Consider the following 22391-nt stretch of genomic DNA (forward strand, 5'->3'; position numbering starts at 1 on the left):
CCATGTGGATTTCAGTCTGCCAAATGCACACTCCATACACCATCCTACAACTACTGAGCATGTTGTTAAACCTTCTTTGGCCAGGCCCTCTGAGATCAGGATACAGTTTCATAAGCTATGTGTAGAAGGAAATACCTGGTGTCCCCTAGAATAACAGTGGGAACAGTGACTTCATTTATAACAATGTCCGTTGGAGGAAATAATGTGTGAAGCTTGTCTATAAAGGTAAAGTCATGATTTCCAGGAAACCCTGGCATCATGCACCTCGCTAGTACATCACACATTGGTGCCCATGAACCTGCTTTGTGGGCGACCAGGGCCTGCATGATGATGGAATAGTACTCTTTGTGGTTTATGTTCTTGTGCTCCTTACAAAGGGCAAACTATGGTCCTTGATAGCCCCAGCGCAGCTTGGGAAGCCCTTCTCTCAAAAACAGCAATTATTTCAGGGACATTGTTTATGTCCCCAATCTTTGGAAAAAACACAGTCCTGATTGCCTCACAAACCTCCACCACCACAATCCTCATAGTTGACTTGCCAACACCAAACTGGGTAGTCCTGTAGCAGTCTGGGATAGCCAGCTTCCAGGTGCAATAGAGGTCCGCTTCTGGACTAGCATGGCCTCCCTCTGTGTGTGGCCTGTTGCTGGCGGATCAGGGCAAGCTGCTCACACAGCTCTGAGAATGTCTGCTTCCTCATGCGAAAGTTCTGGAGCCATTGTTGGTCATCCCAGGTCCCTGTGATCCCATCAGTCTATGCTCATGTCAGTCATCCAAAAGTTCAAGTCTATATATGGGGAATCTGCACTTATGCCAGAGCAACATCAGCTGGGTCATGGATGCTATCTGTACCCCCATTTGAGGTGTGCCTTTGATAGGACAAATACTGTTGCCAAATTGTCCACCAGTGCCTTACAGATGTTCTTCCTGATTCCCAAAACAGGAGTGAAAGCATGAGCAGAAGTTCTTCATTGGCACTGGAGCCATGTTGCTGGCTCCAGTTGCAGGGAGCGTGCACACCTAAAAAATGTCTTGGCTGATTGTGTTGATGGCCTAAGAGCACTTTCAGTCAAGTACTGTGGGAGGGACAGACAGGTTTCCCACAGTACACCATGAACCAAGCCCTAGAGCAGCTTTAGCTAGTAAGGGTGCAACGATCCCTGAGATATGCCCCAAGAAACCACAGCATCTGACTCGTGTGCGCATACTGCAGTATGGATGCATCAGCACAGATATGAGGCTCATGTATCAATGCTATGTGGATGTTCAAGTGCGAGCTTGGAAAGAGTGGGTCTGTAAGGGGGTGGGGGGGGCAACATAGACCTGGATTTAGTATACAGTGTAGAGCTTGTACTCAGGTTCCTAACCTATGCTGAAGCCCATGCCACCACATCTACATTGCTATTGTTACCTATGCAAGCTAGATTAAAGTTGTGCTACAGTCACACCTTCATTTGCAGTCCAGAAATACCCTAAAGGTGAGACACGCAGAGGCTACTTTGGCTATTGGATTACAGTAAACTCTGAAGAGCAGGTCTGTTACTGCTCCATGATCTGTGTGGGAGTATTCCTCTCCACTTCCTCCAGTGACTCTGCCCAGCCTCCACCTTCACTACTCAAGCCCAGAGTTTGATTCAGAATTACCTCCCACTGAAATAAATGGAATCCTTTCCATTGACCTTAATGGACTTTGGATTTGTTAATGGGTATGATTTTAATAAAACAGATTGTGATTAATGAATTCTACCACTAAATTCGTGCACTAATAATTATTCAAGTTCTCAAAATTAGTGTAAGTATGAAAATATGCATTGTACTTGGTAGCTGATTTGGCTCCATCTGTCCAATAAATATTACATACATAAAACTCCCTGTAATAGTTGTCTCTATCAAAACAACTACAGACTGATTCCTTCAGAGCTATTATAGTTTATCACTTTATATTTTGTTGCATACTTTTATAGCACTAAACAATAAAAATGTATTTAACCAGGAAAATAAGTACTACATAATGCCTGTAGTGAGGCAGAGTGGCATCCCTCCGAGACTGACAGAGAGGGACCACTACAGTCCCCCTGGTGGGCGGAACCAAACCAGCCCTGCCCCTGCTGGAAGTGCTGGGGCGGGACAGAAAATATAAAGAGAGCGTCCCACAATTCAGTTGGGATGGAGGCCAATGTCTCAAGCCCTCCAGGACTCCGGACCAGGTCCTGAGCCACCCCCATGCCCTGCCACCGAAGGGGACCGAGGATGGAGAGGAGTTACTGGGACTACTGTTGGCTGCCTACCTAGAAGCCGCTGAGGACATGTGGCCAATGGAGCCATGCCAACGAACTGCAGTAAGAAGTAGCCCAGAGGAACCAGACAGTCTGGTTGTGCTGCCTGGAAGCGAGTCAGTGTGTTTCAGTGGGATCCTTGCTGACCCAGTGGCAAAACTACCTGCCACTGTTAAGGCCCTGGGCTGGGACCCGGTGGAGTAGGTGGGCCAAGGTTCCCCCACCCCTGGGGTGGTGGCTTACTCACCCCAGGCCAGAAGACCTGTGCCTGGTTTGTGGACTGCCCCAGCCAGGAGGCCGCAGGCCCCTAGACTAGAATTGCTGTCTGCCCCTTCCAGGAGGCTCTGGGCTAAAGACTGTGTTGTGTGGCCCCACACAGAAGGCCAGAGCCTCTAGACCGCTGATGGACTGTTTGCTGTCTGACACAGTGAGGCAGAGTGGCCCTCCTCTGAGCCTGACAGGGAGAGACCATGACAGCCTAAATATGCATATCAGTTTACACAAGACCATCCTTTTTCAGAACTGCTGCTGTCTCTAAGGGCAAATAAACTTATAATCTAGACAACATTTTCTTTCCTGTTTCTTTTTAAAAACCTCAAAGAGCACTGTCAAGAGAATCAGCATAAATTAAAAAAATGTGATGCTAACAGCTTGCATTACTAATTTACTCCACTTATCCTATTTACTTTTTGTACTTGCTCATCTTGAACAGTGAAACTAAACCAATCAGTTTACTTTCTATGTTTTGTGCACTAGCATAATGGCTGTTGTGTTTGGGTTACCAGCACGCAGGAGAATGTTTAGGACTCTTTCCTGCTTCACCTCTCTCCCTCTCCCCTCCAAAAAAAAGAATCTGTTTGCTGAAATTAAGAATAAATTAAATTCAAACATACACACTTAAAAAAACAAACAAAAAAAATTAACTCTCAAATCCAAATCTAAAATCCAAGTGGCACTAAACTGTTTGGCCACTTTGGCACTAAACTTCACAGAAAAAGAAAAATTTTGGAAGAAGTACACAAAGAAAAATGATAGAATTCTTTCACAAGCCAACAAATGTCAGTTCAAAGTTAAGGTTGACGCTAACGTTTTATGCCACACAAAATTGGGTTGTGTGTTGATTTCTGCCACAAACTAAACATTATTTATAACATTGTTTTTTGTACAAATATTTGCTGCCTTACTGAAGCAAAATCAGTTTAATGCTTTCTATATCCTTGGAGGTTCAACACAGGACTTTAAAATTTTAGGCTCTGATCCTGCGAGTGACTGCATAAGGACTGGTCCCTAAAATCAGTGAATCTCTGCAGGTCCACCCACAGATCAGCATGATCGGGGCCTTAGATTTAAATCAATACCTTCAAGTAAAATTCTCCTGCAGAAAGGGATAAGGAATATATTTGCTGGTAAACACTGATTTATACAGAAAGAAAAGTTGTTTATAGACTCTGCACTCTTATCCCTTAGTTTCTCGCTGTTCTTAGCTAACATTATGCCAAGGGTACAGTGAATATAAAGGTACAAACTAGGGCTGTCGATTAATTGCAGTTAACTCATGCAATTAACTAAAAAAAATTAATCGCAATAAAAATTAATTTTGATTAATTTCAGTTTTAATCACACTGTTAAACAATAGAATACCAATTGAAACGTATTAAATATTTTTTGATGTTTTCCTACATTTTCAAATATGTTGATTTCAATTACAACAGAATACAAAGTATACACTGCTCACTTTGTATTATAATTTTTTATTACAAATAGTTGCACTGTAAAAATGATAAACAAAAGAAATAGTATTTTTCAATTCACCTCATACAAGTACTGTAGTGCAATCTCTTTATCGTGAAAGTGCAACTTAAAAATGTAAATTTTTTTGTCACATAACTGCACTCAAAAACAGAACAATGTACAACTTTAGAGCCTACAAGTCCACTCAGTCCTACTTCTTGTTTAATCAACTGCAAAGACAAACAAGTTTGTTTACATTTAGGGGAGATAATGTTGTCCACTTCTTATTTACAGTGTCACCAGAAAGTGAGAATAGGCATTTGCATGGCACTTTTGTAACTGGCATTGCAAGGTATTTACATGCCAGATGTGCAGGGCCGGTGCAACCACTAGACGAACTAGGCGGTCGCCTAGGGCACCAAGTGGTTGGGGGCGGCCAAAAACACGCTCCGGGGAGGCGGTGGAGCAGAGGTGAGCTGGGCAGGGGGGTGCGGAGAGGGCCGCCTGCAGCAAGTAACGGGGGGGGTGGCGCGCAGGGGAACCGCTCCCCGCCCCTGCTCACCTCTGCTCCCCCTCCTCCCCTGAGCACGCTGCCCTGCTCTGCTTCTCTCCATCCCAGGCTTGCACGCCAAACAGCTGATTGGCGCTGCAAGCCTGGGAGGTGGGAGAAGTGGTGGTGGCGGTGTGCTCCGGGAGGAGCCGGAGCAGAGGTGAGCTGGGGCGGGGAGCTGCCGCAGAGGGGCGCCAAGGGAGGGGGGTGCTGAGGTGAGCTGCCGCAGGGGGGTTGCCGAGGGGAGCTGCCGCGGGGGGGGCGCTGAGGAGAGGGAGAGGCAGAGGGAGGGGGCCGAGGGAGCTGGGAGGGCGCCTCAGGGCGGAGCGGGGGCGGGGTGCTGCCGCAGGGCTCCTGGAGGTGGGGGGGGGGCGGCGCAAGGTGGAAGTTTCCCCTAGGGCGCGAAACAACCTTACACCAGCCCTGCAGATATGCTAAACATTCATATGTCCCTTCATGCTTCGGCTACCATTCCAGAAGGCATGCTTCCATGCTGATGACGCTCGTTAAAAAAATAATGCATTAAGTAAATTTGTGACTGAACTCCTTGGGGGAGAATTGTATGTCCCCTGTTCTGTTTAACCTTCATTCTGCCATATATTTCATGTTCTAGCAGTCTCGGATGATGACTCAGCACGTTGTTTGTGTTAAGAACACTTTCGCTGCAGATTTGACAAAACACAAAGAAGGTACCAATGTGAGATTTCTAAAGATAGCTAGAACACTCGACCCAAGGTTTAATAATCTGAAGTGCCTTCCAAAATCTGAGTGGGACGAGGTGTGGAGCATGCTTTCAGAAATCTTAAAAGAGCAACACTCTGATGCAGAAACTACAGAACCTGAACCACCAAAAAAGAAAATCAACCTTCTGCTGGTGGCATCTGACTCAGATGATGAAAATGAACATGCATCTGTCTGCACTGTTTTGGATTGTTATAGAGCAGAACCCATCATCAGCATGGATGCATGTCCTCTGGAATGGTGGTTGAAGCATGAAGAGACATATGAATTTTTAGTGCATCTGGCATGTAAATATCTTGCGACGTTGGCTACAACAGTGCCATGCGAACGCCTGTTCTCACTTTCAGGTGACATTATGAACAAGAAGCAGGCAGCATTATCTCCTGCAAATGTAAACAAACTTGTTTGTCTGAGCAACGGGCTGAACAAGAAATAGGACTGAGTGGACTTGTAAGCTCTAAAGTTTTACATTGTTTTATTTTTGAATGCAGGTTTCTTTGTACATAATTCTACATTTGGAAGTTCAACTTTCATGACAAAGAGATTGCACTACAGTACTTGTATTATGTGAATTGACATACTATTTCTTTTGTTTTTTACAATGCAAATATTTGTAATCAAAAATGAATATAAAGTGATCCCTGTACATTTTGTAATTGAAATCAATATATTTGTAAATGTATAAAACATCCAAAAATATTTAAACAAATGGTATTCTATTATTGTTTAACAGTGCAATTAATCGCACTATTGTGATTAATTTTTTAAATTGCACGATTAATCGCTTGACAGCCCTAGTACAAACATTAGAAAATTTAGTTTTTCAGTTTTAATTTTTTTCCCTAAAAGACCCACATCATAACCCCAAATTTTGACAAACAAATGTCCAAAATATGATTCTCCAATCCTGCAAACATGGATATGTTTAACTTTACTCACATGAGTAGTCCCATTGAAGTCAATGTCTTTGCTGCATTATATTATAGCTTTCTAAACACATAGGGTCCAATTTCTAGGACCACTCCGCCTGTTTGGTGCCATTCACAAAGCAACCAGAAAGTTGGATTATCCAGGTCCCTAAAGACTTCATTTGTTTAAGGGGAACACACACGTTACACAGAGCTAGCATAAGTGGCTCTATCAAAGTGCCCAACATAACCCCATGGAAGAAAAGAAGTGTAAGTCAGGTCATCACCAAGCTAGTGGCAAGCCATGGCTGTTAGAATATACCCTTTGTGTTGTGGGCAGTTAGGAGTAACTGAAAGCAACATCCATGTTACTCCAGGGCCCAGACATGCCCTTGGCCAATGGCAAGATCAGGGGAATGCAAAGGTGGCTAAGAGACACCCCAATTGCTGTCACCCCAAATGTGCTGACCGTATGTCAGCCCATATGGTATACTTCCTGGTGAAAGATGTGTTTAGAAACCAGTAATATAAATGGAAACTGATTTGGAACACTTGTTGGGTTATGTTTGTTTGTTTGTTTGTTTACAGTGGAGAGAGGGAACATTTCTGAAAAATAAATATAATACATGCAATAAATGTAAGTGCTGATTTTGAGCACTTGCATTGAACAACAATGGGGAGGGCATTTTTCACAACTGATCAGTTGTTTGGATTAAAAAATCCTAGTGGAAGAAATACAAGTGATCTGACCTCTCATTAAACAAGAGTAGAGTGCACATGGCATGATACTGTTTCCCCTTCTACTACTAGTACATTGTTATGTGTGATGTCTCTGATGGGCTTGATTCTGCAACCACTGAAGACAACTGGGGCTTTACTAGTGATTTCTACAGGAGCAGGGAATTGGATCCAGCAGTAGAAGGGGGATGGAATGGTGAAAGAAGGTTCCATAGGAGTTGGAAATGGGAAATCAGCAAGGACCCAGAGGGAGGGAACAGATAGAGAAGGAAGATTAATAGAAAGCAAGACACAGTGTGTGAGAAGGGGAGAAGAAGCTGAAGACAGACTAATCAGCAGTTCAAAAGAATAACTGGCAGAGGTGAGAAGAGCAGTGGAAGCATCAAAGAAAGAAAAATGGATTGAAAAACTCATCTGATGTTTCAGTTACTACGAGTCTGGTAATAAAAATTTTCCTGGCTCAGCAGGTTGCTGTGTGGAACACGCTAGCTAAGTAGGATTAGTCAAATAGCTGCTGGTAGCATATCTGCATTCACACAAGTGTTGATTAATCTTGATTTCTTAAGGTTTGTAGTCATCATGAAGATCACCACCACAATTCTGGCTATAAGATGGCCTCAGGGTCTTGCTGAGATGATAGCCATCCATAGTCATTCTTTAGTTTAGACTGGTTTTTGGTATCCATCTGACCTGGGATCAGGAGCCCAGGACAGGGACTCTGTGCTAAGGCACATGGTCTTTCCTGGAACAACAGCTGTTAAAAAATATGCATCGTCCTGAATACCTAAAGGAACTACAGAAATCTCAGTCTGAAAGATGGTCTTGATTTGTTTACTATGGTTACATACACAAAAAAGTGTCGGGGGGAGGGGCAGTCTCATGATTTCTGTGAGTCTGCATGTGGACTCTTGTCATGAAAAGTGTTCACTCTGTCTGTTCATAAAAATGTATGGATTTTAACGTCAAAAGGGACCACAATGACCAATTAGTCTGACCCCCTGCATAATGAAGGCTACAACATTTAATCTGGTGAATTCTGAATATAAACCAAGAACATGTAGTTGAACTAGAAGTAAGACTTTTAGAAAGTCATCTAATTTTTATGTAAATACTCTAAATGATGGAGAATTTAACACATCTCTTGGAGTCTCTAAAAACATATTAATTTCTGATTTCTATTCCTTAGAAAGGGAAGGAAAAAATCATTTCAGGCAGTCTCAGTCAATCACTACTAGTTCCCTTTAGGCAAGTGGATCAGAACGCAGGGGATCAGATCTTTTTTTGGTGGGGAAGAAAGGAAAAAGGAAGAAGAAAAGAGGGTATTCACCTAGTGATATCGGGGAAAATGTTTTGTGAAAGATGCTTTTACAATCCACTGAAAAAGGAAACTTCTGTATGTGTTTCTGCTATTAATTTAGGTGCCTATGCTCCTGCTTAGACTCAGAAGAGGGAACAATTCTTGATCCTGATAGCATTATTTTGGCCCAAGCGGATACAGTACTTTAGTTCTTTTACAGACATGGCCAGCGATATTCCCTCTGAACCAAGACACCTCACTCTCTCATCTTGGGAATTCTCTCAGCTACAATGTGCCTCTCTTCAAGCAACAATCCATAGGAAAGGTGTTGACAGACAGGTGTTCTCAGTCCTCCTGGCTTTCAAGGAAGGAATTTATCAGAAGGACATACCATTTTAAAGGGAAAGGTTTATGGTGTGGTGCACACAAGGCCTTATATGCCCCTACATCGACAATGTTCCAATCTCCTTTCCATTTGACATCTACTTTAAAGTCTGACTCCATGTTCATTTGGTAGCTAAAAGAAGGCAGAACAATGTTTTGCAACTGTTTGCATCACATTATGTAGGGCTTAATGATTTTGGCCCCTCCCCTATATTATTAAGCCACTGGTGTCATGGTATATAAATGTAGTCCTGACAAAGCTGCTTTTGAGCCATTCACTACCTGTGAGTTCAAGTTTCCTGATGATGGCTCATTTCTAGAAGACAGTGATTTCACCTGATAGGATAACAGAGATTGAAGCTCTTGATTGATACATATTATACCAAATTTTACAAAAATAAGCAGAATTAGGAATCATCAACAATCCTTTTAGTAAATGTTGACAGACTTCCTTTTATCAGCATATTGTCCATGATGTATGTTCAGATGTGAGGGTCCTTAAGGTTTTCCTTGAAATGTACTAGAGGCCTCAGAGAACCAGCTCATCTTCAACTGTAAGATACCAATTTCTTCATCAATGAAGTCAACAAGTGGACATGGCCAAGGAGCTTCTGATTGTATTCCTCACTGGTTGTGTCCTACCTTGCTTGTAGTTTGAAGGTCTTATGTAGGTCTGTGGTCTCTGAGGTTTTCATTGCCAGCCTCAGGAACATTACAGGCAATGCACTAGATTTTGGATTCAGCCTTTCTAGGGAGAAATCAAGCTTCCATCTTCAGGCCTATGTTATCTATTTTTCAGACTGGGGGGGATGCCCAGGGCCAAGCTCTCCTATTATGATTGATTTGGTCCTTTCAAGAAGTCCCTACTCTGGCTAACTTGGATGCATTTTCTTTTTCGGGTCCATATGGAGTCTCTCAAGGACTCTTGTATTTATGCTTCATTGTTGTAGGTATCTACTGCAGCCTTTTATTTAAGAAAAAGCAAAATAACATAGCTGTTATTTTTCAATAGGTCTTTGTTAAGAGAGGCCTATTGTGTAGCCTATTTTATTTGCACTATCCTTCAAGCTACTTACTGTCCTTACAGGATTCTTATGTTTAGAGAGTATCTTTAAAGAAGACAAAATTACTGACCTTGTAATTCTGCTTCTTTGAAGATATTATCTCAGCATTCTCATTCTCCCACCTAGCTCCCCTAAGTTTGGAGGATGCTGTTTTCAAATAGCGTTTCCATTCGTGGTGCTCAGCATTAGAATATCCTCAAGAGTTTGTTTTTGTATACCATCCCTAGTGTTAGGAAATGTATTTTAGTATTAGTACTTCACCTTTCTGTTAAAAAAGAAATTGATAATTGATGGTATCAATTTGTTTTCCAAGTAAAAAGGCGGAAGTTACATCTGCTGGTGCGTGATTGTGAGAGAACTCTCTCTCTGCAACTTGTCGGCTTTGGGGATTCTAGCTAACCTCATGATGGAAGCCTCTCTCATCTTAATCTGATGCAAAATTACTCCTCCCATCCTCACCCATTTATAGACTCTGGGGTACCTGCTTCTTTTTGTTCTGCCTTTTGGTAACTTTTCACTGCTTCCATCAGACAAGAGGAGGAAGTGTTTTCTCCCAGCGAGAGCAAACCCATTGTCCGAAGGTGTTTTACTTTGAATAGACGATCAGTTGAGTACTGATCACTCACCATTGTCTCTGGCCTGGCAGAGAGTAACACAGTCCATCTCATGGTGGATCCACATACATATATAGGCTTCTCATGACACAGTAATTTCATGATTCAGTTTAATAAAATCTCAGACAATTCAGAAGTGATATGGAGAAAACCAAATCGTCATGCAAAGCAAGTAATTTTCCTATTCAGATGAGGCACAGTTTGGTTCATAGGGGCAATTCCTCAGAACTATCAGAAGTGGAGTAAAAGTATTTGAAGTAGCAGATATGACAGATTTTTATAATCTACACACTATACTCTGTCTCCAATGCTCTTTAGCTATATGCATGGTAGGAATGGAGCAAAAACAAGAAGTAAAACTGTGTTGAGTATGGAAGAGATGAGAAAGAAACATAGTTGGTGAATTGCAGTTGTTAATGTACTGCTACTCTGCTCTCTATAGAAGGCTCTCATTCTTGCTCTCTGTTCCTACTGTCTGGTTGGATTGACTCCTCTGGGACCTATGAGGCTGCAGGGGGCAGTAGGTGCCCATATACTAGTTCAGAAACCACTTCTATGCTAGAGGTTATTGTTTAGAAAATTCAAACTAATTGGCATGATAAGTTATAGAAGTGTTGCCAAAATGTAAAGGAAAAGAGACCTCAGCTCTTTATCAGAGGTAGATACAACACATTGTTTTGGTGGTTTAATCTCATATACATTTCTCACTAATTATCAGGTTGTTGTATAGATTTCATGCTATATTCACCATTATCCTCGTGCACAGGTTTTTCGTTGTTATCGTTTGAAGTCTTTGATCATTTCTCATAATTGATGAAATATCTCCTTCTTCCCTCCTATTTTAGACAACAGAGTGAACAAAATCTCTCCACTTCAGTCTTTTCTGTTATGCTGATTACACAATCATTCCATTGGGTTTGTGTGTTTCCACTTCTTGTTAGTTATCGTTGTATATGTGTGGACAGCATACCTTATCTTTACACATATCTGCATTGTGAGATATCCGTTATGGTCATGTGACTATACTGCTTGTGGTTATTTTTACCTTTCTTCTCAGTGTCTCATATCATGCTTTTAGGTTTTGGTCTAATGTTTTTAGCATCACTCTGTTAGGCTATGTCTACGCTGTGTACCTTACAGCAGCCCAGCTGTGCCGCTACAGCCATGCCATTGTAAGGTACGCAGTGTAGCCTCTCTTTGCTGGCTGGAGCTCTCCTGCTGGCAAAATAAAACTACCCCCAATGAAGCGCACTAACTTTGTCAGAGGGAGAGCATCTCCCACTGACAAAGCGCTGTCCACACCGGCGCTTTTTGTCCTTAAAACTTTTGTTGGTCAGGGGTATGTTTTTCTCACTCCTGACTGACAAAAGTTTTAACAACAAAAGGACAATGTAGACATGAGTTGCAGGCCTTGTGTAAGAAGGGTGTTACAGACAGCAACTATGACCCTAAATTTTTTGGAGGAGGAGTTGTGCCTTGTTTATAGGTGTTCTCTGCTCTTAGAGAACAGATGGTGCTATAACTCATGCTGCAGACTGACAACTTACTCACCCTAACTGGAAATGACAACTCTGTTTCACACCAACTTAAAACTATTGTTTTCCTTCTACATTTTCATGAAAACATGCATCGGAGGAAAGAGGTAGGTGTGTGTCTCACTCTAGCCTGGTGCTTAAGAGTATTGGCCTGGACTACATGAGACACAAATTCGAGTTCCTGCTCCGTTTGATTCAGAGCAAGAACATGAACCTAGGTCTCCCCCACATCCCAGCTAAATATCCTAACCTACCCACCTATAGAGCCTCTGCCCAGGACCCAAAAAATTTCCAAATGAAAGTTACATTTAATCTTTGCCAAGACAGCATATTTTGCCAAAACATTTCAGCCAGCTGTTCTCACTGCAGCTATTCCTAATATTACGGGGCTTAATACAAACTATCTACCAGCCACATATGGTTCCTGCTTCTCCCACACCTGATGAGCACCCAGGACCACCACATTTGGGGATTGCTCTACTCCCTGCATTCAGCTATCCTGCAGTTTTTCTTCTATAGCACTTGTTCCTCTTTGGAAACAACTCTCCACTGTAGCCAGTACCTGGGAAAATGCTGCACACTCTAGCGGTTCTCACATTTCCAGTCTCTACATGGTGTTCCCAGCAACCGGGAGCAGCATCTGCATTCAAAGCAGGAACCAATGGACACTGATGACATCATCAGTATTTTCTACAGTTTTGAAGAGCCATTCTCTCCTCCATTCTGATTACGTTTGCTCCAGTCTCTTCACCTTGGCTTCACTCCTCACCTACTCAGTCACCTTCTCCCACTTTCTTTCACTTATCCCCACTCACTATAACCCCCTAAACACCTCCCCCAAAATAAAAGGAACAGACATGCCATTTGCTACTATTGGATTGTTCACAACGCTTCCTCTAGCCCGTCAGGTTACATCATATAGCCTTGGGGGCAGGGACCATCTGCTTTGTTTGAGCAGCGCCTAGCACAGCGGAGCTCCCCCCTTCTCGCCCGCTCCCTCATACTAGGGAAACAACATGAACGATAGAGGTAGCCTGTAGCGCCAGCACTGCATGGGCCGTACCTGGCCCTACTCCCCTGTGTGTGTGGGGTGGGGGAGGGTGCGACGGGCAGATGCCCAGATGCTCCTGCACCCACCCCTCCGTGGGGCAGCCAAGCCCCATGGGTCCAAGGCCCGGTTCTGCCCCAGCCGCACAGCTGAACGCCCCGGAGTAGCCCGGCTGCAGCCCCGGCGACCAGCTCGCGGGCGGGCGCCGCGCCCCCGAGATAGAGGTGGGGGGAGCGCCGCAGGCAGAAAAGGGCCCCGACGAGGCCCACGTGACTCCACAGGGAAGTAGCTCCGTCGCGGCGGTAGCGTGAACATATCGTTCCGCTTCCCTGTGGCCTGCTCACCGTTTGCTTCCCGGGACGGATCTCATACCCTCTCTATGATCAGAGCGTTTCCCCGGGTGCAGGAGCGCGCCGAGGAGCGGGCGGCGCAGCGGAAAGAGGAACAGCGGTAGTGGGCGGCAGCGGGACGCTGATGTGGCGGGACTATTTCTCCTTGGCGGCGGAGGAGGTGGGGGGCGGAGCCAGGGCCGTCTCTCCTCGGAAGCTGCAGCCATGATGGAAATTTGAGGCGCTCAGTGTCGCTCGGGCGCGGAGGAGGCCGGGGCCGATGAGAGCGGGAGGCCTGCAGCCCCGCACGCACCGCAGCGCCTGAGCCCGCGCAGACTCGCTTCTCCGTGCGAGCTGCAGCCGGACGCGCCGCCTTCTCCTCCCGCGAGGCAGGGAGCGCTCGCCCGCCCGCCCGGCTGCGCGGCCCCATCGCGCGGGCTGCGCCGCCGCCCCGGGCGGGGAGCGGAGCGGAGCGGGACGGGGGGGCCCGACCCGCTGTCACCATTTCTGGGGCCCGGCGCGCTGGAGAGTTCCCCTCTCCGCCTCCATCGCCTCAAAGACGGCGGCGGCGGCGGCGGCACATTCAGGGACCTGGGCCGACTCTAAACCCTTCCGCCGCCGCCGCCGCTCCAGCGCCGCTCGGGGCAGCTGGGGAAGGAGGGGGCCGCCGCCGCCGCCGGGAGCAGCCGCTGCCGCCGCAGGGGGAGGAGGGTTCGCTGCTTCCCCTGTCCGCCGCCTGCGGGCCTCGGGCTGAGCCGCAGAGGCAGGCCCTGTCCACGGTGCCATCCAGCAGTAACAGCAGCCATTACCCGGTTGCCGTCCAGAGCCCAGCGGCCCCCGCTCCAGCAGCGGGGAGAGGGGAACCCGCCTCAACCAAGGCGAGGGCCATCTGCATCCTGCAGAAACCATCACCGCTGCCCTGCCTGTCCTCGCTGTTTCTGAGCAGCCCCCGGCTCCCAGACATGACCGCCATCATCAAAGAGATCGTCAGCAGGAACAAAAGGAGATACCAGGAGGATGGTTTCGACTTAGATTTGACCTGTATCCTTGTCCGACCCGCTCTGGCGCTTTGCTCGCCGTTCCTCTGGGAGCCGTGATCATCTCCCCAGCGACCTGTCGTGTTAATGCTGAGCAGGGATGCGTGTCTGGTCTTCTCCCCTCCCCCTTCCCCAGTGCTGCCATGTTCCTGACTGAATCTGCTTGCTCCCCAGTGCAGCCAGAGCCCAGTCGGGCAGGCTGAGTGCTCGGCCTAGGCCCTGCACCCAGGATAGAAATGAGATTAAAATGAAAATGAGTGCTGCACCTACAGCTATTGCATCAGACGTGTATAGCAGTTACCTAGTGTGTCTGCCTGTGTTGTTTGTATAGCTATGGTAGGCATAATTATGTCGAGCAAAATCAAATTAAAAAGTCAAATGTGTGGCTAGGTCTGTACAATTATTGTGACTGTAAGTTGGTCAGTTTTTAGCAACCGTATTACTTTGTTTTGTGAAAAATTGATGCAGTCTGTTACAGAAAAAGCATATCCCAGGTCGAATGTTGTCTGTCTTCCAGTTGGTTCATGTAGGATTAGGGATGAACATTACCTGTTCTATAGTTGTGTTTTAGGTTCTGTTTCTTATATAGCTCAAAATAGAGATTGAGTAGCTATTTGGTCCCTAATGATGATGTCATGCAGATTATTGGGCATTATATTTAGCAAATGGTGATTGCAGAGATTAACACTGGTGCTCATTTGAAATTAAAGCACTTTAGTGTGGCCTGTATTGACATTTCTCTTACTTAGGTGTCCTGTCCCATTTACAGTGATTTCATTGCTCATGTTCAGAATAGTGCCTCTTATCTTGATGTTTGATTTTAGTTCAAATATAAAACGTAATTGTCCTATTGTGCTGCATGTAGTGATGCCTTTTTCAATTAGTAACTTGACTACTTGAATCGGAGACATAATTTTAGTGGATGTGTAGGTTTGATTTGCTGTTACCTGGGTCTTTGTGTAAATACAAAATATGTACTGATAGTGAACAAAGCATACGTTTCCAGTTTTTGACTAAAAATAAGTTCGTTTGAATATAAGAACATAAATAACTATCCATATTAATTTAAAAATTAATCTCTTTAAACACTAATTTGTCCATTCAGTGATATTATATACTGATAGGTCTTGTGTGCATTAATGTACCTATGCCTATGTGTGTGAGGACATTTCACAAATGAAAATAGGGGATGAGGTTCTTTTTGTCAGCTGACTGATATGTTTTGAATACATAGGACTCTGAGAAAAGTGTTCAGGGATATGTAATCTAACTCTGTTAGGACTAAGAAGTCAAACCATGAAACATTAGAACTGCATAGTCCTTTGAACAGATGTAGTATAGTAGCAGCAGTGGATATGTTTGGCTTTGAATGTGTGTTGCAAAGTTAATAGTTTAATACATTACAATACATCCTTATATACTATCAGAATTAAGTTCTGTTTATCACATGCTATTAACTAAAAGTAGAATTTGCTCTTATGAAATACCTTTAGTCAAGCATTAAAACTGTCTTAAGTATTGAAAATGGTATTCATTTTCAGAAGAAGGTTTGAGTTTACAGTAACATCAAGATAAACTTACTGCTCTTCAGAATGTTGTGAGCTGAGTTGCATCACAGATACTAGATTTCTTCTGTATGGAGAGAGCGAAGTGTCTGTAGTACAGAATATGTACTGTTAAATTATTTGGGTCTCAGCCTAAAATTTTGAAGACTATTAAACAAAATGTGTGATCCCAAGAAGTGACCATTTAGATTTTTAAAACACTAGCTGCTACTTTTAGTCCATATTTTTCATTCTGTTTTGGGAACATACTGATTGATTAAAGAATTGCTATTATTTCAGACTTCCATTTTAAGTTCTTTAAACTTCTTATTTCTCTGTGATGTGGATAGTAATACAGACCTGGATTTTCAAGATATAGGTTAATATTATAAAACCTGCAAGACTAATTTCTTGCTCTAAAATAAAGCTTACAGACTTCAATTTTATTGCTACACTAAATAGTGTACGTACTTATGACTTCTATAATGATGGTAAAAATGGAAAACCAATAGCAAGAAACCTGATTTCATACTTCTCAGGTTTAGGGATTGTCTTTAAAACATGTTTTCTAAAATGTGTGTCATAAGGACATGCTATAACAAAACAGAACTTTCTTTTAACTATTCATCTGCATATGCTTATTTTTGGCTTCTTGGCAAGAAGATTCTTGAATTTTAGTTAATGATTTTCTCACTTATCCGGCTCAGAGTTTTGAATGATACATTCAGTATTGTTACAAAATTTGTCTACTTTGTACTTTGCAGACTTAAAAAAATTCAGACCTGTTTTTTTTTTTTTTATGTTTACATTAGAAGTTTGTGAGAAGACAAAGTAATTTGACATTAAAACCAGAAGTTGGCTATTGGTTATTTAAGTTTATGGAAAGATTGGTTTTAGAAATAGTTCAGAATATTTCACGGAGGAGTTACTATCAAAATAGTATGAAATACTATTTTTAATAATATTCTGTGTTCACTGTAGAAGATTCTGAACAGATAATGAAGAAGGCTCCATATACTGAATGACAAAATATAATTGGATGTATTAGAATGCTAAACCTGATAAATAGGAGAGCCTTTGATTTTTTTTTTTTATCACTTTTGTGAAGGCTTCACAAGGAAGCCCTTTGACAAAGTTGTTAGTGGGGTAGCTAGTCCTATCCAGTACCTCAAAAGTTATACTAAGTTGTTCTCTCTATAACTTAATCATTCTTTATTCATGTAATCTGCAAATTAATCTGAGTTGAGTTAACTTTTTTTGTGTCTTTTGTGGGTAGAGATTGCTCATAACTTTCAGAAGGAAAGACTAGATTTTAAATGTAGCACAGAAGGAGGTGTACGATCATATGATCTAAGCCGGGGCGGGCAAACTTTTTGGCCCGAGGGCTACATCAGGGTTGCGAAACGGTATGGAGGGCTGGGTAGGGAAGGCTGTGCCTCCCCAAACAGCCTGGCCCCCTCCCACTTCGCACCCCTGACTGCTCCCCTCAGAGCTTCCAAACCCCCCTGCTCCTTGTCCCCTGACTGCCCCCTCCCGGGACACTGCCCCGCCTCCTATCCACACTCCCCGCCCCCTGACAGGCGCCCCTGGACTCCCAAGCCCTCTCCAATCCCCCCCCCCCCGACCACCCTCCTCCCGAATCTCCACCCTATCCAACTGTTCCCTGTCCCCAGACTGCTCCTCAGGGCTCCCTGCCCCTTATTCAACCCCTTGGCTCCCCGCCCCCTTACCATGCTGCTCAGAGCGGCAGGACTGGCTTATTAGAAAGCCTGGGAGGTGGGCGGGCAGGTGCAAGTCGTGCTGCCCGGCAGGAACGGAAGGCCAGAGCGCTCCCTGCGGGGGAGGGGCCAGGGGCTAGCCTCCCCGGCTGGGAGCTCAGGGGCCAGGCAGGATGGTCCCACTGGCCGGATATGGCCCGTGGGCCGTAGTTTGCCCACCTCTGATCTAAGGACTGTCAGCTTTTTGGATTTTGATTTTTCTTGTGTTTTTAATGTCAGAAGTCAGGATGTGTCTTTTTCTTTTAAAACGAACATAGATTTACATTCCTAAATTCATTTTACAGGCTGTAAAAAGTCCCTTTTAACTACAAAATGTTCTTTTGGGGCTGGATTGAAATTGTGTATGGTAGTGGTATTAATCCTGGGATGTGACCAGAGATGTTTTTATATGTAGATCTTGCATTATATGATCAAAAGTTCATAAACTAATCACTTAACAAGTGTCATACTATAAAATCAGTTTAAATTATTCATGCAGAAAGAAGATTTTAACTTGATTACACTGATTTGTACACATTACACAGGCTGAACTGCTAAACAAATTTCTTGTATGTCACACTTCAACATGTACCATTTGTGAAAGTTTTTATACATCCTGGGAATAGCGGTAGAAAGGGATGTCTTAAACATTATATCCATTCATTTTAAAAAAGTAATTAATATATCATATTTTCACCTGCCTCTGATTCCTTCTACCATATTTATCTCTACTTCAGCTTGAACAGTGTTAAGTATGCTTTGTGAAATAGGTGGGGGGCAAGGGGAAAATGTAACTTTTATATTCCTGGTTTCCCTTTAACATACAGTGACACCTTAACTTTTTACAATGCTTAATAATTTTACTAAGCTTGAATACCTGCTATTTCTGAAACTCTGTACTTTCATCAACCACACAAATAAAAAAAAAAAAATTTAGGTGGTAACAATTGGATAGAACGGTCCCATGTAACTTGGATTGAATTCATGTGTTTTAGATGTAGTCTGTAGAAAGTTACTTAAATCTTTTGTGGAGTTTTTAGTCAGTTAAGAAGTCTAAAAAATAACAACATAGTTGGTTGGTACCTATATTATATACCAGTTTGCAATTTTAGGCAGGCAAATTATGATCACTGCATTTTAAAGTGTTCATTTCACACCAAAGTTCCATCCTGCATTGAGATCAGCTGGCAAGGACACCTGTACTGATCCTGAAGCCGGACTAGGATCCCAGTTGTGTGGATAGTGACTTTTATCCATATTAGTATCAATGAACTCCTATAAAAGTTCTTACTATTATTACATTTAAAAATAATTGTGCATATATTAGTTATTTAAATCAAAATTCTGAACAGAAGTTTCACAATGTAATTAATTTTTTTCTGTTACTACTGTCAGAGCAGTGTGCATTTTTGAATGAAATCTTAAAATGATCATATAACTTCACCATAAATTGTTGCTTCTTGGTTTTAGGAAAATCTGAAGTAATGGTGTGATGTCTTTATCGAATATTTAAAAATCTAATATTCCATTAAAAATAGAACAACTATTTGTCCAGTCTTTATAACTGAGGCACAATATATGAAATATTGTTATTAAATATTAAATATTTTGTTTTAATTGATATGAAAGTACTAAAATCCCCTATATTATTTAGGACTCTAAGTGTACTAGTAAATCATTGCATTTACTTAATTTACTGGTGAAAAAATATTCCTGTGTTTAGGTATGTATTATGTTGCTTAGCAATATTAAAAGCTTGACCTGTTGGAATTGCTCTCGGAGAGTTATCTAGGAAGTTGCATTTTGATCATGAAATATTAATTTCGATATCACTGTGAATTACTCATATATATCCTCTTGTAATATTGTACCTAATAGCTTTTATTTTTAAATGTGCACCAGAAGAGTGCTAGGTCACTAGCCTGGGGCACGGGAAACCCAGCTTCAGTTTCCTGGTCCACCGCCGACTTCTTGTGTGAACTTTGGGCAAATCACTGCCTCCTTTTCCCCATCTGTAAAATGTGTTAATAGTACTTCCCTACTTCACAGTAGTGTGTGTTGAGGATAAAAAGATTTTGACATGTCCAGGTACTATGGTAATTAGAGGCCATATAAGTACCTAAGATAGAAAACAAAGTGCTGTTGGATGTAGAATTTTTTTTTAAAAAAAACCCACCACTGATTAGGTGAGCCCTTACTTTTTGTGAGGAAGATTATTTAACTTTGCCGCTTTTGTATTATGTATTTATGGATAGCACTGTTTTGGTAACCAGAACCCATACAAAATATGTATTTCAGTAATTGCTTTTGAAAAAATGCACTTTTTAGCTCAGCATTTTTGTGCTGTATTAAAAGGGAGACTTAGTATATTTTCATTCAAATTATAGCTTGGCTCTTAGTGTTTTCCTGTTCTATAAATGATATGATAGTGCCAACTTCATGAGGAAATGCTTGATTTCTGCATTCTCACCATTTTAGTCAGTGTGCAGCTTTTCTGAAGACTGTTTGCACAAAATAAACAAAGTTAAAAAATTAACCAATTACCTGTGTACACTTTTAAATGGACAGAAGCTGCCAACTTTTCCATGTGTTCACTTGTAGCTACTAGTCAAGTGATAGCTACATGTTCTGTTTGAATTCTCCTGCTCAAGTAGGAGAGAGAAATGAATACTGAAAAAGAGTGAATAACTTGTAAATGTCTCTCAGAAATGAATAGTGATTTTTTTAAAAAAAAGAAATAAAGTAAAATTGTCTAGCGAAATTGTATGCTCTGAAATAGTTAAAACAGAATCTTAGTTTAACAAGTAGTTCTGGAATATGTAATGGATTTGTCTAATGTATTAAAATGGGTACTGTTCTGTAATGTGTAAAATATTGCAGGATTTAGTAGAGCAAATGTATATTAAAATTGAAATTTGGTTTAAACAGACTAAGGAAATTTAAGCTCAAGGCTGCAACTGTTAACCAAACACTGACTGTATATTCTAGTGCTCTATAGAAAATTATGAACTTCTTGGAGATAGTTGCAATACCATGTGAGCTGCACAACTAGCTGTCTTAATTCTGACTCTACTTGCTTTTGAACGGTTATTAAAACCATATTACTTTATAGTAGAATTTTTAGAAGTGCTGACTATTGGTGTTTGATCATTTACTTCAGTGGGAGTACAGTCGGGCCAGTGCTGAACACTTCTGAAAATCCTACCCTTTAAACCTTTGTTTTAAGGTAAAATGTCAATGGGTAGGTTAAACTTCAGTCCTGAGAGTGTTGTCATCTTGATGGATGTGTACCCTATCTAGTAATTTGTGGCCATCACACTAATGTCCGAACATTAAGGCCTTAGTTCTGTCCTCAGTCACATGTAACTACTCTTGTTGACCTCAAAGAGAGTATATTACCCATGTGTCTTGGGGAAGAATATAGCCCTGTATATGGAGCTTGTGAAACATTTGAGCTGGTTAGTATTGCTGCAGCATGGCATATATAGAAATATGAGCGAGGTCTCTTCATATCTGTTGATTGTTGACTAATAGCTTTCTTAGTAAAGTTTTTTTTCATTGCATAGTTGGTTATTCTCAATACACTTAATGATTATATAGTAACTCTGTTGAAAGTTTCCAAAATGTAATGTTTGCTGTGTGGGTAGCAGTTATTTTATTTAGAAAAACTTGGTAGTTTTTATTGTGTGTGAAATAATTTTCAGAAGCATCTAAGTACCTTTGATTTATACCGGAGGAAGGCACAATTATATAAGTATTTCTGTATTATCTTGATCTGTGGCAATTTGGGTACAGAAATTCCTCTTGTCTCGATGGGAATATACTAATTTATGGAAGTGGCCTATGTGAATTAATGTATTTCAGGAAGCAAAAAATATTTGAAAAAGGAAAATTTTCAGCATATGAGCTAAAACCATATAGAATATATTGCCCTTCAAAACATGATAAATTAATATTATTCTTAGGCAGAACTTTTGTATATGAAGTTTCTGCCTAGAAAGTAGTTTTGGTTTGGTACATACTGCTGAACTTAGTCTTTAAAATGAAATGACAGAATTTGCCTGAATCAGTGTTGCCAGACACCACGTTAATGCAGCACAAAAAAAAGTGAAATTAAACCACCTGCCGATAAATCTAAAGTTAGTATTTGTAGTCCCTTTGCACTATGTGTAAAGTTACCACATAAGAAATTTTAACAGTAATAGATTGTATCCCTGACCAGTGCAAGGGATAAAGGTAAGTGGTGGGTTTTTTTTAAACACCTTATGAACACTCCTGAGGTCCGTTTCATAACCCACCCCTTCGTTCTCAGTGTAGTGTGTTGGTTGCTCAGAATTCTAACCTGGTTTATTGGTTTTATATATATAAAAAAATCTGCCTTTGTATACTGTTGGTGTTTCTTTCATAATTACATTGAGTGAAGTTCTGTACTTATTTTTATCAGTGAGTGTAAATGATTCAATAACAAATTGCAAATAGTGGCTGCAAGATGGTTTTTCTGTAATGTTTAGGAAGTTATGTAGGGGTGGTCCATTAACTCTGATTTGGTATTGTCATAAATGTAAAGGGAAGGGTAACCACCTTTCTGTATACAGTGCTATAAATTCCCTCCTGGCCAGAGGCAACATCCTGTTATCTGTAAAGGGTTAAGAAGCTCGGCTAACCTGGCTGGCACCTGACCCACAGGACCAATAAGGGGACAAGATACTTTCAAATCTTGGGGGGGAAGGCTTTTGTTTGTGCTCTTTGTTTATGTGGTGGTTCTCCCTTGGGACTGAGAGGCCAGACAGAAATCCATCTTCTCCAACCCATCCTAATCCAAGTCTCCAGTATTGCAA

The 22391-nt window shown here is 42.1% G+C and overlaps 2 protein-coding genes across 3 annotated transcripts in view; one reads left to right on the forward strand and one right to left on the reverse strand.

Annotated features, from left to right (window-relative positions):
• ATAD1 (ATPase family AAA domain containing 1) overlaps positions 1 to 13330 on the reverse strand; it is a 54430-nt gene extending 41100 nt beyond the window's left edge. The window contains exon 1 of the mRNA XM_043550736.1: positions 13231 to 13330. The gene's annotated coding sequence lies outside the window, so the exon portion shown is untranslated. The remainder of the gene's footprint in view (positions 1 to 13230) is intronic.
• A 109-nt stretch (positions 13331 to 13439) lies between these two features.
• The window catches only part of PTEN (phosphatase and tensin homolog), a 91951-nt gene continuing 82999 nt past the window's right edge, over positions 13440 to 22391 (forward strand). Inside the window, exon 1 of one of the 2 annotated variants that reach the window (XM_007071581.4) lies at positions 13440 to 14256. In XM_007071581.4, the coding sequence (XP_007071643.3) occupies positions 14178 to 14256 (79 nt within the window). In that variant the 5' untranslated portion in view covers positions 13440 to 14177. The remainder of the gene's footprint in view (positions 14257 to 22391) is intronic. The other variant, XM_043550735.1, reaches the window with a different exon arrangement.

Source organism: Chelonia mydas, chromosome 7 (genome assembly GCF_015237465.2).
Source record: "Chelonia mydas isolate rCheMyd1 chromosome 7, rCheMyd1.pri.v2, whole genome shotgun sequence".
NCBI classification, from domain to species: domain Eukaryota; kingdom Metazoa; phylum Chordata; order Testudines; family Cheloniidae; genus Chelonia; species Chelonia mydas.